The sequence below is a fragment of the Pelmatolapia mariae genome, linkage group LG16_19, assembly GCF_036321145.2.
Source record: "Pelmatolapia mariae isolate MD_Pm_ZW linkage group LG16_19, Pm_UMD_F_2, whole genome shotgun sequence".
Taxonomy (NCBI): Eukaryota; Metazoa; Chordata; class Actinopteri; order Cichliformes; family Cichlidae; genus Pelmatolapia; species Pelmatolapia mariae.
The window spans coordinates 21,989,914-22,009,545 of NC_086241.1; the positions used below are offsets into that span (position 1 = coordinate 21,989,914).

General features: G+C 39.7%; 1 protein-coding gene across 1 annotated transcript; it reads right to left on the reverse strand.

The window, feature by feature from the left end:
- Positions 1 to 1,597: 1,597 nt before the first annotated feature.
- Positions 1,598 to 19,600, reverse strand: kpna3 (karyopherin alpha 3 (importin alpha 4)). The gene is made up of 17 exons (XM_063497418.1): positions 19,463 to 19,600; positions 16,891 to 16,935; positions 12,612 to 12,701; positions 11,407 to 11,436; positions 11,233 to 11,285; positions 11,046 to 11,141; positions 9,366 to 9,451; positions 6,544 to 6,630; positions 6,255 to 6,424; positions 5,884 to 5,928; positions 5,606 to 5,737; positions 5,388 to 5,516; positions 4,918 to 5,022; positions 4,569 to 4,640; positions 4,082 to 4,244; positions 3,851 to 3,945; positions 1,598 to 3,738 (listed from the first exon to the last, which is right to left on the reverse strand). The coding sequence occupies exons 1-17, from the start codon at positions 19,529 to 19,531 to the stop codon at positions 3,640 to 3,642; spliced, it is 1,566 nt and encodes a 521-aa protein (XP_063353488.1). The 5' UTR covers positions 19,532 to 19,600; the 3' UTR covers positions 1,598 to 3,639.
- Positions 19,601 to 19,632: the final 32 nt, after the last annotated feature.

Below are 19,632 nucleotides of genomic sequence, written 5' to 3' on the forward strand. Positions count from 1 at the left end.
CGAGATGATCCATTCTCAGATTTGCAGTGTGCCTCTTTAGAGTTATTGATTACATATTCTTCCAAAATGCACCATGTTATGTAAAATACTTGTACTTCACCCCCCTAAAAAACACAAAACAATTCCCCACGCAGTTAACTTGGTGCATTTGGATCTGGGTCAAGCAGGATTAACGTTCCATTTGGAGGCCTCTTATCTTATTTTGCTTCTTTTTGTACTCCACAGGAAACCCAGATTCAGTGTTTGCAGTCCAAGTTAATCATTGAGTGAGCCAGTGTGTTCATCAACACTCACGTAAGGATTCAGCTAACGGAAACATTCACAGCACAAACGAGGCATTTATTCCTCTAATCTAGTTTTCAGTTGTGAATATGTACAGCAGAGCCAAAAGTCTGGTATAGTCTACATTAGGGTGGCAGAGTAAATTCTAAAAATTACTTGAAAGACAGCCACGAACCACAAATAAATCTCATCCAATTAGCTGCTGAAATGTCTGACCTATAAAAAGGACAAGCCAAAGAAAGGAGAAAGAGTACTTTACATTTGCTTTTTCATAACAAGGTGGTCAGCCTGCTAAAGTCACATAAAGGAAGCGATGCTCATCTTTAAAATATATTCAGAGCGCGTAAAAACTGAGCTCAAAGGGAGTTCCATCTTCCTCACAAACACTTGGAATCAAATGAATCCCTGCAGAAAGCAACTCGCACCCATACAACTTAAAACAGCTACCATATGTGTGAGTCACAAAAGCACGAAAGATCCAACGGCTAAACAGCAAGTTTATTTTGGTTAGGATCAGAAACACAGATCATGTCCTGAGGGTCAAAGATGAGGAGATATCAGAATCCCCCCCGACTGAAATATGGCAATGATGGCTTGTGGTTTTTCCAAGAGAAGGGGAGGGGGGGGTAAATGGTCGGGACGCATGGTGTCATACAATGTTCAGTGAATGACATTAGAAGGGAAGCAAGTTACTCTCCAACAGCAGAGAGCAGCATTGACCATTTCTACTGGCAAACTCCAACAAGGAGACTACGCATTACTAAAGCCACGTCCCCTATTTAGAGATTCTCCAGTCACTCAGTCTCGTTTCTATTCGATAAAACCTAGCTGTAGTTGAAATGAAAAACAAAAGGCACAATGATTTTCAACTCATTCTCGTCTTTAATATGCACAAGAGTTGAAAGCATCAGTGAGCCACCTTAAAGAGAAGAATTCAATCTAAAATTTATAAAAAGATACAAACAATCAGAGGCCAAAACGCTGTCTGTTGCTTTTCTCCTATTATTTTATTTAAAACAACTTTTCATTAGCAAGTAAAAATCTTGCAACAAACATAAGCTTGTATCCAATGCGGATACAAGGCAACGAAATTGTAAATCTTTAAAGTGGCTCGGTCTAGTCTGCTAGTTCATGACTGTACACCCTCTCTATAGTTTTGTTCAGTAATAAACAGCTAGTCCCAAAAAAACAAAACAAAAAAACCCCGAAAATAAAACAAACAAAAACAAAAAAAAAGCCTGGGCTGCTCATAACAAGCCCACTCAGCATTTAAAGCCCCAGTGTGACTCCCAGCCCCACCCCCCCAATCCCCACCCCAAACCCCAGCTCTGAACCCCTCTAAGTAGTTAGCAGCCAACCGGGGGGGTGGGATCATTAAGTATTCCAGACCAGGGCTATGATTGGGATTAAAGTTTGACACATTTACCCCAAGCCTACACATCAACCGGGACACGGGACGGTACATTTTAAACAGCCCGTCACCACTACAGAGAGAGAGAAGGAAAAAAAACAAAAAAACAAAACCAGCCTGTTCCAATCTATCAGCATGTCATCACAATACATATGCAAGTCGAAAGTAAAAACAATAAAACAAAGAAATATTGCTTCAAAAAGGAGGAAAAAAAAAATAGAGATCATCCCCAGCCATCTTTGACAGTTATCGTCCATCCAATGACTGTCAGCTGCAGCAGCTTTGTACAGGCTTTATGTAAATATATATTCATTAGACGGCAAGGAGAGATACACATCACGTTTTTGTACAGTTATTCAAATTGAGTGATGACATGTGACCTCTTTATCGAAAGTAGTTAAGTAATGTAAAGATCAGGACCTGCACTCGTTGTACAAGTCTAGTCTTCAGTGAGTGTAGGTCCTTTTTGTCGTTTCTGCAGTCAGACATCGTTATGCCTCTCAGACGTGTGCATAAGACTGAAGAAAACCTAAAAAATAAAATAGTAATACAAAGGAAGCTCCACAGACCCAACCAGCAGAAGCGGAAACATGAAACCAATTTGTCTGTAGCGAAATTTAAAAAAAAAAAAAGAAAAAAAAGAAAGGTCATATCGCAATTAGGATGATTTTAGCTTTAAGTTGTGTTCTTTCTTTTTGTTAAACCCCCTCCCTCCATTCAGAGTTTCACATTACAGGGGAGTCCCGAGCAAACAGTTTACTGAATCCCAGGACGTGACTGAGCTCAGAAGGAGGATGTCCTGTGGGTGGCGGGGGGAGATAAACGCTACAGCTGATGTGCTCCTCTTAAGTCTCTGTGCCTTCGCCCAAAGGTGCTTCCTCCCGTGACAGGTATTCACATCCGTTAAAATAAAAATTTTGCCGCTTTGCTTAATCAGTAGCAGGCGATTAGCAGGTCTTAACAGTTGTATTGGGGAAAAAAAAAAGAAAAAAAGAATTATGGCATTTTCTTCACATTTTTGATGATTTTTTTTTTAAACAAACAGTAAGTTTGATAATTCAACAGAGGTCACATTAAAAAAGTGACGCCATTGAGTCAGAAGTCCCGTCAGTCAGTTTGCCACGGAGTCCTCTTGTTGCCTTAGAGCCCTTTCGCCCCTCCACCTGCCCAAGGACTCTCCTGGGAGGGCAGTGGGGGTCCGTGGTTAATCATGGCTTAGCTCTGGGATTAACTCTTTAAACTGGGTGAGAGAGAGGGTATTGGTGTGCCCTGACTATCAGGAATCAGTGTCACGAAATGTATTAATGTATGTACTTGTAGTATGTCAGTGTGCATTTGTGAAGTAACACTAGAGGACAATCCAGGGAAGGGGAAAGCACAAAATAAAGCACAAACAAACAGCAGTATTTCTTCCCCATGAGTGATATGATGGCTTCTAACTGAAGTATGCACACAAATTCTTCTAAGTGTCAAAAAAAAGTGCGTGTATATGCATGCGTGTTCATGTGTCTGAAAATGTGCTTATGTTTTTCCGTCTTTGTGAGAACTTGACATTTGGCAATTGAATCTTTCCGTGAAGGCTTTTCCTTCCTTCTGGTTTCCTTTCTGTGTGACATTTTAGAAGCTCTGGCAGAAAATACTGACAATCTTCCTGATGCAGGTTGCCAGATGGTGAATGTGCCTGTTGGATAACAAGGACTCCTATGAAGGGTTGCAGTGTTCTGTGAACGATGACCATTTAAAAGAAAAAAGAAAAAAAAAAAAATCAAAAACACCCCATAGTGCAGAGGTGGGGGTGGGTAAACCCTTCAGTGGTGAGTTTCCATGTTGACGTGATGCTAAGTATATCCTTCTGTACCAGGTTGCCAGATTGGAGGAGAGATGGATGAATGTCTGGGGTGATTACAGAGTACCCGTGCAACTGGTTGAACCAAACATCCTGGTTTTTAGAAATTAAACTCCTTTGTTTGCATGTTGGAAGCTGGATCAAAATTGAAGGTTCCTCCTTGAGTAGTTTCAGGAATCAAGCTAGGATCTTCATCGATCTGAAAAACAGAACAAACATTGTAAGATCGAATGCTAGAGTAAGACATTGCCCAAAAAGGAAAACAAATCCAAAATAACAGAAAGTGAGATGCATGGTGGCGGTTAACTCACATCGTCTCCTGAAAAGTACTGATCAATAATCTCAAAGGCTAGTTTGTAGATATCCTCATTCTCATGCTGCTGCAAATTTTCTATCTTCTCCAAACCTGAAAAAGACAAAACAACAGTTTTAGAAACAAACATTGTAAAAAAGCAACTTCAGTAAGATAAACAATCCAATTACACCAAGAAGTCTCTCTAAATGGTTTCTAAGAGGATACAAGGAAACCATCAAACACAGACCTCCACACTCCTCTATGATCTCGGCAATAGTACTGGCTTCATCTCCTGCCATGATGAGAATATTTTTCAGGCCATCCAGGACGACTTGCACCACCTGGGAGTCCTTCACGGACAGCAGGTTACAGAACGGAGGGATGACATTCTGCTCCACTAAGAACTCCACCTACACAAACCCACACATACACACCACATCCATACTTGATTACAACATAGGTACATGGTTACAAGCGTGGAAAGTGCACTCACAGTGACCTTCATAACTTAAGTCAATGTTGTGTAGCTTCAGCCTACAATTATTATTTTTCTGCTTCTTGAAAGAAACAATGAGCCAAACATTTCCTACTGCAGTGAAGAAATGCAGTTTGTTTTTTTCATTAAAACAACATATACCCATTTCACTGTAGCAAATCTTTTTAAACCAAGTACAAAAAATAAATAAATAAATAAATAAATAAAAAATCTTGTCTGGTCCACAAGCCAAGCTCACCTGGTCTTTCCTCCCACTGATGGTGAGGTTGCTGATGGCCCATGCTGCCTCCTTCTGAGTGCCAAAATCACCCTGTAGAGAGCCAGGCTGTCACCAAAATGTACTACACAGCAAATTGCCAAAATACACATAATATGTAGACCAAATATGCATTCAGTCTCAGTGTCTTCTATCAGAAACTGTTCTGCTTTCGGGCTAGAAAATATAAAAAAGTGTCAGTGCAACTAAATGCCAAGATGAATTTATACATCGTGTGTCTGGTACCATGCGGGGACAGAACTGAACAGAAACTAGACAGAATCTTGAGCTTTTTCCCCCCCCCCTTCCCCTAATTTCTAACCACACAAACCTTAGCCAGTTGGTGAATGATCATAGGAATCAGACCAGCATCAATCACAGCTTGGACTTGCTGCTGGTTCCCAGCTGTAATGTTGGACAGGAACCAGACTGCTTCCTGCAAACAGACCAATCACAAATGGTCAAAAAAAAAGGAAAAAAAAAAAGACTGCATTCAGTGTATTATATAGAATGAATCTGCTTCAATAAAAAATATTTTAACATTTCACCTAAATAATGGATTTTAAGTACAGATTAGTACCAGTTTAACTTAAACTCAAAAAGTTTGAGAGTTGTAACTAAATAAAATAACTACATACAACAAAAAACCTGCTCCTGTTACATTTCTCAACAGTGAAAGACATCTGTATAATATAATATAAATAAATACTACTTTACTCTCCATTTACTTTAATGTAAAGCTATAAGAAACTAAGCTCATTATGCTTTTTCTTCTAAAGGCTGAGGCTGTGGATCTCATACCTTATTAATTTTTTCTTTAGGATGTGTCAGCAGGTTGGGGAAGTGTGACAGAACATCACAGTTGAGAACCACCTGTGTCTGCTCATCTGTCCCTGTCACAATGTTTCCCACTGCCCTCAGAGCTGCCGTCTGTAGTTTGTGAACAAAAGAGGAATACAACTTCAAATAAAAATTGGCTTCAGAGTGTGGACCGGGTGGGGGGAATTAATTAGTCTTACCTGAACTTTTACCTCCTGATGGCTGAGGAGAGGCACAAGAAATGGAACAACTCCAGAATCAATGACCATCTGAATCTGCTCGTTGCCTCCGTCCGTCAGATAGGACAAAGCCCACACTGTGTCTACTAGGATCTATACACAGAGTCAGAACACGTAAGAATTGAGACAGTTACTATACTGCTAGAACTGAAAAAACTAAGCACTAAATTTTGTCTTTAGAATTTATGTAAATTAGTAAACAGATAACTTGAATAATCACAGCTCAGCCAGATACTTACATTTATGTCGGTGTGATATATTAGCACACAGAGGGCAGGCAATATCTGTGGGGAAAGAAGTAGGTTGTGAGTGGGTTGGAAGTAGGCAAAGGAATAGATGAAGGTAAAAACAGGAGGAAAAAAAAAACATCACAACAGGAACAGCTGTCAAAACCAGACTTCAATTGTCAGCGAAAGAGCTTTCTAGTCAGAAGTTCCCCGGGGTGAAAAGGCTGATTTGGCTACTGAAAATGTGCTGTAAAAGCTCTGCGTGACTCAGCCTGCCGTGACAGAGTCAAATGCAAAGAAACACAACCATCTGTATGGCACATGAGAGCTGGTACACACACGCACGCAGGCACGCGCACACATACACATGCAGTCACACCCACCTCTTGCACAGTCTCCATGGGTGGTGGTGGATCCTTGTTGCGGCAGAGGTTAACAATGACCCAGGTAACATTACGGAGGAAGGTGATGGGGATTGATGGATTGATGAAAGAAAGCAGGGGCTTGACCACACCCAGAGAGATGACATAATCCCTGCACTGTGGCCCATCACCTGATTGTGCAAGGGGGCAGAGGTCAACAGAACTCTGGATGGTTGCTTCCAAGCAGTATTAAAATAAATAAAAACAAAATAAAAAACAAAAAGCACATCTATCATAGAGGGACACTCACCTATAATGTTTCCTAAAGCCCACACAGCCTGTTCACATACGTTCTGGTGAGGAGAGTGTAGCAGTCGCAAGAACAAGGGCACTGCATCTGGAAGCACAAAAATTAAACTATCAGATACGCCCAGGGTGATGGACTGTTTATTTTGCCACCTTTAAATGATCAGAACCTAGCAAGGGCGGTTAAAAAAAACAAACTAAGCATGAGTCCAAATGTCCACCACTTGTCTTGCAGAATGAGCCAACACAGACTTTTGCCTTACGTACAGTAATGTGTTGAACCATCATTACATCTGCTCCAACTCTGCAACCATGCTGGACCACAATGGGTTAAGACACTTGTATTTCTATAGAGACTAACAGAGATGAAACTGACACTGACACCTTATTCATTTAGGACTAACAGTTATTATGGAGAGGTGAGATAAATGGTCCTTTTTCACATACACCCCTCATACAAGCAGGTCCTCTCCACTTTAGAGATGTGTTCTGTATTATGAAGAAAGCGATTCAGCTATACTCCCAAGTACTACATCTTTTAGACAATAGGCTTCTATGCTAATTGATACAGCTTTCTACAGGGGCACCGTAATGACTCAGGTGTTAAATGACTATTAAAAAAAAAAATAGCTGTAACACATGTAGTAATGTGTTATGGCCATTAATGAAATGGTTTGGTAACTGGCTCTACGCACTCTCAAAATGCTGAGGACCTACACTCAGTTCTGTTTCTTTATGGTCACAATCACAACTTGGTGATGTGAAATCCAGACATTTGATTCAACTTACTACGGGAACATGAACATGCATATGTTACAATCATTACAGTATGATGCTATGACACACTATATTGCCAAAAGTATTTGCTCATCTGCCTTCACATGCATAAGAACATGAGTGACATATCATTCTTGATACATAGGGTTTAAAATGATGTTAGCCCAGCCTTTGCAGCCATAACAGCTTCTACTCTTCTGGGAAGGCTTTTCACAAGGTTTAGGTGTGTGTTTATGGAGTTTTTTTTACCATTCTTCCAGAAACACATTTGTGAGGTCAGACACTGATGCTAGACGAGAAGGCCTGGCTCACAGTCACTGCGAGTCATCCGAAAGGTGTTGTGCCAGGTTGAGATCAATACTCTGTGCAGCTCTTCCATACCAAACTTGCTCATCCATGTCTTTATGGACCGTTCTTTGTGCATTCATGCGCAGTTGTTTCGGAACAGGAAGAGGCTGCCCCCAAACTGTTCCCACAGAGTTGGAAGCATGAAATTGTCCAAATTGTCTTGGAATGCTGAAGCATTAAGAGTGCCTTTCACTATAACAAATCCTAAAACACAGCCCCACACAATAATCCACTAACCCACTACACTTTACCATTGACACAGTGCAGTCACACAAGTACGGTTCTCCTGGCAACTGGCAAACCCAGACTCCTCTATCGGATGCCAAATGGAGAACAGTGATTTATTGCTCCAGAGAACACATCTCCACTGTTCTAGAGTCCAGTGGTGGTGTGCTTTACACCACTGCATCCAAATCTTTGCTTTGCAATTGGTGATGTAAGGCTTGGATGCAACTGGTAGGCCAGGGAAACACATTCCATGCAGCTCTCTACACACTGTTCTTGAGCTAAAGGTGATGTAAAGTTTAGAGGTCTGTAGTAACTGACTGCAGAAAGTTGGCGACCTCTGTGCAGACCATCATGTGTCTACCACTTTTTGGCTGAGTTGCTGTTGTTTCTGTCATTCCCAGTAGCTTCTACTTTGTTATAATGCCACTAACAGTCGACTGTGGAATATTTAATAGCAAGAAAATTTCACAAGCGGACTTGCTGCACTGGGTACACCCTATTAAGGTACCAAACTGGAATTTACTGAACTCTTGAGAGCAACCCATTCTTTCACAAATGTTTGTAGGAGCAGCCTGCATGCCTAGGTGCTTGATTTTATACACATATTAACATTGATGCAATTGGCACACCTGAATTGAATGATTTGGATGAGTGAGTGAATACTTTTGGCAATAGTGTACATTATATTGTGCGACACACTATTTCAATCCAACACTCCATTTGGTGCTCAATTGAACTCTCAAATGTACAAAAAAAAAGAAAAAAAAAAAAAGATAATTGTGGCATCTGTATAAAATGTGTGTCATATAGATGTTGGCACTCAAAGTGCCTTGGCAGTGTTTATGCAAATTTTGTCAAGATTGGCCCACCCATCTAGAGAAAACGGAAGTACAATGCAAATATATACATACGCTACAACCATTATAGTACGATTCATTCGATGCACTGGCTGGACCATAAAGAAACCTTTTGTCTAAACCAATTTGTTCATGATCTTCAAAATTTACAAATTTATCATTAAAATATGTTAAACCGATAGCAAGTGAGCACAAAGCTTTCCCAGCAACAGAAAGGGATGCTGTGTCTTTTTTTTTTTTTTTTTTTTTAAATGCCAACATGATTAAATGTGCCATGTAGACGTCTAAGTATAAATTACCCCTCATTATAACTCTCAGCAAACATGCATGTTTTTAATATGGGGCTTTCCATAATTTCAAACTAAGTTGTTCCATATCTCTAACAGCCATCTTATCTTTTGAATATTAAACATGGTTTTAGCTATAGAGTCATGTTAGTTTTATTAGATAACCATGTTTTACTTTAAGGCAGAAAAAAAAGCATTATCCCAAAAACCAACTAAGCCTTACTGGGTGAAAAAATAAATAAATATGCTTGCTTGGCAAATTGCAGACAGAATATAAACACAGACTGAAGGGGTAACACAGGGGAACATGAACCGTGGGGTCAGCTTACTGGATTTAACCACAGCCTGGGTCTGTGCTGATGTCCCAGAGGCAATGTTGGTCAGAGCCCAAGCTGCCTCAAACTGAAGCGACGGGCTGTAAGACAGAGAGAAAACAAAACCAGTTAGAGAACAAAGTAAGCTCATTTATTCTGCAGTAGACGAGGCAGAATGGAAGGAGCAGGAATTAATAATATCCATGTGCAATCCTCCCCCCCACTTGCAATTTCAAATTCTTAACATATTTGTTTTGTTTTTGGCCTTCTTGAACTAATTAGAGCAAAACATGCTTTAACTAAACTGTGGTGCTTATTTAGAGAACCGAGTTTTCAACGGCTGGCTTTTCAAGAAAAAGATAACTATAACAGCAGAATTAATACAGGTAGTCCAAAGTCTTGTGACAGATAACAAATCTGACACCAGAAAGGTCTAGAAACTGTATCATTCAGTTTAACTGCACTCAAAATGGAGAACCATCATTAAAATGAGTTTAGGAAAACTGATGCAACACAAAATAAAAATCACACACATAAAAGTGATTCTCACGCCACCCACCAGCCAAATGCTAGCTAATTGTAACAAAGGATGGTAATTCCGTCTTCCCAAAGAAATGTTTCATCAGACAACCTGCCATGATCTGAAGTTTCTAAGTTTCACCTTCTGGGATTTAAAAGAATAAAACAGTTTCTTTTTGGGAGGTAACCAGTTGTGAAGAGACCCGCTATATTTCCTGCCCTGCCAGGCATTCACAGATAATTTATAGACCTCCAAAGGATAGGTTGTCCATTTTTAATTGGCAGAGGTTTTCATGCTGTAAATTCTATTGTGAGGCTTTACATCAAGCTGAGCTGGCTTGGGTTTCTGCCACAGCGCTATGGCAACATATTAAGGGCTGCCCTGAATACGATTTTTGGGTTCAGGAGCTTCAATAGTAATCAGCAGTGAATATTTTAAGGGTACTGCTGCTAGTGCCACTCACTGAAAACAACACACACAAAGCAGTGCTGTGTCTGCCATCCGAGAGCAAAAGCTTGTCATTGTAGTGCAGTACTATTGAGCGTTTATTCCCTAATTACTTGTTTGGCACTTTTGGGGAAGAGGGGGGGAAAAAAAGAAGAGAAAAAAAAAAGGGGTGTTTAAAGCTGCTAAATATAGCTACAGCATTGGCAACAATTAGGTGAAGTGAAGTGAGATGATCGCTGGAGTGGGGAGGAGTGGAGAGGGGTAAAAAACCAAAAAACACCCTATCAACTAGTTTAATAGTCCAGTCCTGATGTACAAATATCTAATAACAGCCCCCATCCCATGTCAACATGATGCTATCAGCTGTTAGTTGCCATGGTAAAATCTTTACAATTACTTCCTTACAAGCTCTTTCACTCGAGTTTTTCATTCCTGCCCCCCCCAGTGAACACAAGGTCCTGGGAATTGGGGAACTCCGAGAGACAGGAATGTTGATATATTTGGCTTGGCTTGTACTGAGAGGACGAGCCAGCTGCCCTGCATGCCTCCACACACTCTAACGTGTGGACACAGTGGGAAACACTCTCATGCACACAATGATTCTACTACAGCAGAGAAATGATGCAGCAGGATCAATAATAAAAGTTATTACATTAACAAAAAGCTAAACAAAATAATAATTTTAAAAAACTTTAATAAAAAAAGTACTACTTAGGAAGCACACTTACTTGTCATCCCTTTCCAGGCATTTGACTAAAATAGGCAGGATCCCAGATTTTATCAAATCATCAATGGGAGGATTTCTGTCACTTGAGAGCAGTTTTCTAAGAAATAGAATGCAAAAAAAAAAAGTTAACACCAGGAAACACAAGGAAGAACTGGTATTTATACAAAAGTCTTTCATCAGCTACTCACCTGGCTGCCTGTACAGCACTGAGCTGTATAACCGCATTATCGCTGGTAGCGTTCTGCAGTGAACAAGAGCAATAACAGACATCAGCATAACTAGCCAAAAGTTAAGGTGGTACTGCTGGTACATTTGGGAAAGGATTCAATATTTGTTAAAAGGCGTGAACGAGATAAACGTACCTGTAGAATGGCATCGAGCGTAACATTTTGCTAAACAAAGAGAAAATGAAGAATATTAGCAATGTCGTAATTTGCTAAGAACATGCAATCAATAGCAAGTGAAGAGCTAACGCTACACATTGTCACTATGGTGCATTTTATTCGTTATTCGGGGTTAATATAACAAACTAACTAACTTTATTAAATTTACTAGGCTGGACAGGAAATCCAAAGTGTGGGATCATTTTGAGAGGAATGACTCCAAAAAGATGAAGAACATTGCAGACCAACTGCAAAGATGGCTTATCATGTGAACCATGTTAAGACAAAAATTAGCCATTTGCACTAACGCTGCATAGCCTACTTGCTGTTTGTTGTGACACATTCAGAATCACTACAGATTTTGCACCTATTGTTAAACAGTTGGCTTGGTTGTAAGATTTACATTTTACAAAATAGTGCATTACAATTTTGTATTTCTTGGTACTGCAACACATTCTTTCTCTGCCTCACAAGTCAAATAATAAACTGGTATTGTAAATATGCACCTGCTAGTTCATCTGGGAGCACCTCTAGTGCACATATGTGAAATTCCTGGTTGCTTTCAGATAATACTGATGAAGACAAAAAAGCAGAAAGCTGCACATTCGACCTTTATATCAGACTACCTTTGTTTCTGAAAATCCAAAGGGGCAAACGTTTCTTCTGGGCTTTGGTATGGGGTGAATGAAATGTTTTATACCCAACTACAATACTCTAAACAATGTTGCAAAATTCTTGCAATTACAGTGAGTCAAAGTGTGTACTGAGATTTTATAAGACTGGAATCTTCTATGGTGTTAGTCACTGTTAAGTCTTAACAGTGCGATGAACCCTCCCTGCTTTTGACACCTGGTGCTCAGGCTTCTGGCAAGATATTACACAATGTCATTCTTTTTCTTTCATCCTCCCCTGGTTGTATGAGAACTATACAGGCTGAATAATAATTTAAAAAAAAACTTTAAGTGGGGTTCCTCTCAGTATCACCTGGCATACTAATTAACGACCTTGTAATCTAAAAAGATGAGAAATTAAATGTGAATTTTTTTTTAAACTGGAATCCTATTGACATATCCCATACGCGGTACATTGCCCACCTTTTTAACCCTTCTGACCTGATATCCACATAGTCCGGTTTCGCTACATCTCGCTCACTCAAATCAAACCCACCGCACACCCACACTTACTCCTTTGAAGTCTGAGTCGACATCAGAGTCCTCCAGACTCTCCTCCTGCGGGACATTTCTCTTCTTCAGTAAATGTTCGTCTCGTTTGTTCTGACAAGAGGATAAAAGACAAGAAGACCAATGAGAGGAGGAGATGAAAGTATTCATTAATGCATTCATGAATTCTTACAGCAACAGTGAATCTAGGCCTAGCGTTTTTCTCTTTGCCAAACTTTTTCATTTTCTGCGGGATATCCAGCATGCCAGATGAAAAGAATCCCGTATCATAGGGGTTAATCCAGAAAAGAATGCCTTCAGGAGAACCCACAAAGCAAACAGACGCTGAACCTTTACCCTTTAACCCTCAACACCCTCGGCGTCCCCATCAAACATTTTCATTCGGTATCAATCTACAGGACATGCGAGTCAGTGGTAGGTGGAGATTCCCTTGCCCTACATTCCAGCTCAGAGTGCCGATGTGCGTCACTGATGACTAATCAGCTAGTGCAGTGCTTTTTGTTGCTCTGATCCAAATGGAATGTACCAGACTTGAGACCACCTCAGCAGTAATATTTTATGTTTCAACATTCCCAGCTACTGAAGGCTGTGCTGCTTTATGCATTAGTTTACCATATTCTCCAACTCTCCCTGAAAGCACAATGCCACAGTTTACTACGTGTTAATTTGAATTTCAAGTTTAGAAGGTCTTATACATCTTATACGCTTCTTTTTTCCAAGTGTGGTGATTATATATGGCAACGTCTTAATAGTGTTCAGTTGTTCAATGCTGTGTTGCTAAGAACAGATTTTTATAGAAATGTTACTTGGAAACAGTCAATTTAAATTTCTCTCACTTTACACTACATTAGAGCAGAGTCACTTTCACCTTCCACTAACCAGCTACCCCTCCAATATGGGGAAACTGGGAACTACAAAAACACAGGGACAGTGTGTCAATTTCACACACGCGGTTAAAATGAACATGACATGAAGATGAACAAAAACATGCTTCTGGATTTCTTGCAGGTTCTACAGAACCCCATTTACCCTAACCAACTGCCAACTGGCCTAGGGTCAGTTTAAAAATAAATAAGCAGTCAATATTTTCACATTAAAATACCAATAAAGGTCCTCCATCAAACCACCTATGCAAAGTTTAAATGTGAAGAAAAGGTTTCTAGCTTCACCCACCCACTTCTGGTTTGTTTTACACAGCGACAAAACACAGCTAAACTAAATCAAGAAGAAACTAAAATAAAAGATATCTCTAAGTATTTGCAGACAAATTAATTTGGAGCTTTAAATATGGCAGACTTCCTGTACACTTTTGCTCAAGCTGAGAGCAGCCAGCCTCCCTCTTGTAACATGCAGGTGATTCTAACGAGTGGCACAGCATTTACCCCACTACATTTATCTTAAAGCTTTAGTTTTTTGTTTTGCTTTTTTAACATGAAATATACAGTCCTGCACAAGAGTCTTGAGCTTTACAAAAGGAAAGAAAGCAGCCAGGCCATCTTCTACAGCATCTGAAAGTCATGTCCTTAAGAAGTATCGTCCGGGGCGGGGGGGGGGAATCCTCTCACAGAACTGAGATGCATCTGACCCTTCAGTTGATCATCAACTAGACTGAAAGTCAGTGGCAACCAGAATGGTTCGAGAGATTAATCCAAATTTGAAATTTATAGTTCAAATGATTGTCAATTTGAGGTAGAGTGTATCTACACCCATTTGAAAAACACGGTGCAGCCGCCATCATGGTTTGGGGCTCCATTTTAGCCAGTGGTGTTGGAGGTGTTCGCAAAATTGGTGGAATTATGAACAGAGAAAAGTACCATAAAATTTTAATCCACCATGTAATACCATCTGGAGAGAGTCTGCATGACAAACCCAAACACGCTGCAAAAGCATACCTGGGTGGGGGGGTGGGGAAACAAAAACAAACATAAAAACAACAACAACAAAAATACAAAAATGACCCCTTCAAAGCAACAGTATTGAAACTGTGTGGGATCATTTAAAAAAATAAATAAAAAGGAAAAGAAAAAAAAAAAGCAGGCAACATCCAAAGAGCTTTAAATGGTGGTCATACAAAATATTGACTTCCAAGGTGATTAGAATTTTTGCCTCATATTCTGTATGTTTCCATGCATGTTTGCACAAGTTTCAATAAATTACTCCACCTACTTCCCATTTTCCTAGCAAGTCGACCATTAAAACCTGCTATATTCCTCATCAAGCTAGCAGCGGCAATAAATTGAAATCAGCCTCCAACTACATAAAAGTGAGAACAGGCTCTGACACATCAGTAAGCTTAAAAGAAAGTTTCTAAGAAGTGGTTTCACTTGGGATTTGGTTTCCCTGCTGTAAAAACGCAACTGCTGGTAAACAGCTCAAATCTTTAAGAGCCACAATTTCAATTAAAGACAAATTTCAAAGTCTCAATGCATGATCATACAGATCTTGTTTCTGATCTAAAGCTTCTTGAGGACTGGCTTCCAGTCATTTAAATCATAAAATCTGACTATAAAATATCTACAAATGACTTTGTCCTCATGGTGTTAATTGCAGGACCTGTAAGGAATATCTATCTGGCACTTTAGTGTCCACAAAGGATACATTTGTAGAAATCTACATAAGACTAACAACTTGTGCAACAAAAACAATGATTCTTCTCAAACACGTTAATAAAAAAAAAAAAAAAAAAAAAAAAAAAAGAAAAAAAAAAATCAGATGCAAAAAATAACTCAAATTAAAAGATTAGGAGCCCTGTGTAGGAATGGCTTCAACAACATAACCTAAATGGATTCTAGTTCTTGTATATAGAACAGCCAGGGAGTTGTCTAAAGATAACACCCCCCCCCCCAAAAAAAAACAACAACAGAAAACACCCATACTAGAGTAATGCCAATAGAATCACATACAGAAAAACATGATACAAGCTGCAGCACATCACTTGTGATCGGGTAGAAAAGGTACTGTTGAGACACGCAGACTTTTCAGTGAACTCATTTATATGTGTTCACTGATGAAGCCACAACAGAGAGCAGAATGAATGCAATACTTCTTTTAAGTTAAGATCAGTTAACTGAATCACATCTCTTTTAATGACTCCACACCCTAAAGAAGCAGCACAATTAGTTGAAAATATTACCCAGCAAATGAAAAGTGATGATATACCGAGAGGTTAACGATTGGGCCAATCCTTGAAATACCCCCAAAAATATGGATTCAAAACTAAACATACTAGCAGTGAATAAACTGATCGGGTAAAGTGGATTAAAAAAAATCTTATCCGTGTTTGCATTTTAATAACATCATACTGATTTCCTTTTTAAGTGTGTGGTGCAGAACAAAATAAATACCCAAATGACACCATACACAATATTAAACATCTACCTCCCATTTATATGTTAAGCTAACACTCCATGCAGACAGGAAAGGAAGATAAAACAATTAAGGTTATTTTGCCCTTTCAATGTAATCTCCGTATTTAAAGTTGATCAAATAAACTTTAATCCAGAACCATTTGTTGTTGCCGTTTTACATCATTTAGCAACACAAAGTAGAAATTGAATATATTCTGAAGCCTCTGGTACTTTTCTTGCACTGGCGCACACTGCATTCAATTAAGATCCTATTTTACTGCAAAAATACATTTGCAGATGGCATAACAATTATCAGAAGTAATCCCAGTCCTTTTTGAGTATGCAAATCTCTTGGCAGAACCACCTGAAGCAGACCTACAGTGCAGATCATCTTCTATTAACAGCATCAGGATGTTAACTGTGCTCTACAAAATATAAATATAGAAGTTTCATAAGCTGCATTTATTAATACAGCTATTCAGCTCTGTTTTTCAGTTGCCCGTCTCACATCTCTGACAGAACACACAGAATCCTATTTTAATCAATCCAGCTGCGTTAATTAACAGCACAATGGCTTGTAATTTACTCAGTCTACACACCCGGATGTGCATCTAACCACAGTGATTGTATACTGGACAAGGGCAAGCATGCTATAGCTCAATCATGTGCCTGAATGCTTCTTAGGCAGACAGATGGAGCAGAGAATCTGCTGCTACTTTTTGGTTAAAGCACTGCTAAAGCTAAACCCTCAGTCTATGCAATTTCAGGTTGCAAAGGCAGATTTCTTCCCAAATGTCCCAAGCGTTTGTAGAAACTCTTAATGTGAAACATCCATATGAAGCATATTAAAACCTAATACGCCCAAATCCATTGGTTGGAAAACAGAAAAAGGTTTGCAATACTTGTGTGTAGATGAATCGGGCATTGTTTCTCACCTTTCTCAACTCAACTGTCACTTCATTTCGATGCCTTCTCATAGTCTGCAATGAAAACAAACACACAAAAACACACAACAGGAAATGAGAAATTTTCCCCCCACTTTTGAGAAATCATGTCATTTACTGTGGTTAGAAAATAGAAACTGTAGCCTTTTACGCCAAGTGATTTAATGGATATATTTTTAAAAAACAATCAAAAACAGGTGACACAAAATTGATGAAAAACTAAGATTCTGTATCTCACAAAAAGCAACCATCACCAATCCAACTGAAAGTGAGATCATAATAAAACAACTCAGAAAGAGGACAAGCAGAGAAAGAGAGTAACTAATTGCTGTATTTGTGCGTCTGCTGGGTTTCCAATTCATCCAGAACAGTTTGAGATGGTCTCAGATCTTGTGACTATTTGAAGAGGTTCATGTTGCTTTCCTAAATAGCCTCTTACGTAATTTGGGAAAGTCATAACTTGGGAGGCTGCAGAGCAGAGGTGTCTCCCAACCACAGCAAAACAACAATAACGACGCTTACGCTGAAAAATGTTTTCCTTTGCCGAGATGAAAAGTAGCCGTCCAGCCTGACTGTTAAGAGAAATTAAACTAGACCAAAACATTTAAACTGATTCATTGCTGAAATTCTGATTGTTTGATGGACCTAAAATATTTAAAAATTCCTACAATACTGGTACAACAATTATGTTTAAATAAAATTAAAATTGATGAGGGCACACAGGTGCTACCAGACACACCAAAAAAATGAGGAAAAAACAAACAAACTCTTTTCAAATTTGTTACTGGGAGTCCAAAAAAACAAAACAAAAAACAACCTGTCCAATATCCACACTGTGTATGATGTGCGGTAAAACAAAGGAGGGTTTTACGGCCTGTAGCAGCGAGACTTTACTGCTTTGCAATTCATTGCTGTTCCAAATGGTGTCAGACATGAAGAGCAATCTGTTATGCCTGACCTAAATAAATAAAACCCCAAACTGGCTTTTTTCCCCCCCCTCTGCTGTAGTCTGAGTCATCCGTTTACAAAAACTCAAATTCACGCCGAGACTCTTAAGAGGACCCAGGTCAGACAAGTTGTCAAAAATAGCATCAGGAATTCACTTGGCACAAATATGCCTGTCATAGTAGCCATGTGCTTGTCAAAGTGACTCCGAGTTTCAAAACAACCACCCAAAGGTCTTCAATCTGTGTTTTTAGAAACTGTAGTTTTTCTGGAAACTGGTGGATTTTGAAAGGCCATTTCCAGACATACCTTTGTTTGAGGATTATCGCAGGATTACCAATAGATCAGAACAACCCAGCACAAGTGTGTCTTTGTTGGTGAATGCCATGGCTGAGCGTTGTTTTCTGATGAAATCCAAAAATAACATATGTAATCTTTAAAAAAAAAAAAAAAAAAAAAAGCCTAGATATCTGGTACTTCATTAGAGCCTTTTGTCCCAGCTTCGTTTATCTTGACTTCTCTGAACCCAGCCTTTACCCAAATGGTTTGGTAATCATGTCAATGAGCATTGCAGTCAAATGCTGTCAGAGAAATTTATAATTAGACTCGTTAGATGAATGATGCTGCAAAATGCCCAGCGTAGATTTGCCAGCTGTGCACACAGACTACTGATGGCGCTTTCTAGAATGAGTCTTAGCAGCGAATCTGATATGAATGTCCTCACCATTTATTGTGTAACAGCACTGTTTATTAGGAAATATGTCTAAGATTAACTTAAGAAATTTCATATAAAATCGCAGTGTCAGAAAAAGTTATTATTAACAGCAATGCAAGCTTAATGTTGTGCCTAAGGTGCCTCTCCTCACTTTATCGTGGTGTTGTAGCAATTTCAGTGTAGTTTGCTTTTCTGATTGAAAATGTACCGTAAAGCTAAGGTCACCGCATCACTACCTTTCAGCTAACCAGCTTAGCAGCCCTCTACAGCCGCCTCACCTGGCATCGCATGCTAGTCATTTGCTTGACATTAGCAAGCTAACAAGGAGGGGCAATATTTGGTTAGGGTGGATGTGGAACAGACATTTAATTACACACACACTTATCTTTTTGCTTAATATGGCAATTGTGTGAGACAGTCGCGAGTTAACACGGGTGTCATTTGAGTTCAGCTGGCTGTAAAACAGAGCGAACATCAGGATTACGGAGCCGGGAGGGCCCAGCCTTGCTTGTGACCGGTGTCTCTGCAAGTAGCTAGTTAACGCTAGCTGGCACTGACAGCTACATCGTCTGCCTTTAATTTCCCCAGTTCCAATGATTCAAATAGAACACAGTTTATCGTTCACAAACATTACAATATTTACAAGCCACTGGTACGAACTTGATAGCTATCACCAACTTTGGTTCATTACGAGGAATTTTACCGGTAGCAAGATAGCACCTTTGATGGTGAACTCCTCACTATAGCTCGCACTAGCCAGCTAGCTTGCTAACTAGCAGGCTGGCTGGCTGGCAGGGAGCTTTGCCGGGGCCAGGCTCCCCACGGAGGCCCAAAGACTGTCGTTTTCTACATAAATCTAATTCGAGTCATGTTACGAAAACTAGCGTTTATATGTCAGCTCACCTCGACATCACGCCCCTTATTTTTAAAGCTCTTGATGCGGTGGTTTTCTAAGCCGGCGTTTTCTGCCATGGCTGTATGGGGTTTAGCTGTTACTCCGGCTTTCGGGATCTCCTCCGTGAAAGACGAGGTACGGCAGCTCCTGCGCCGCTGCTGGCTCCGAAGAGAGGGAG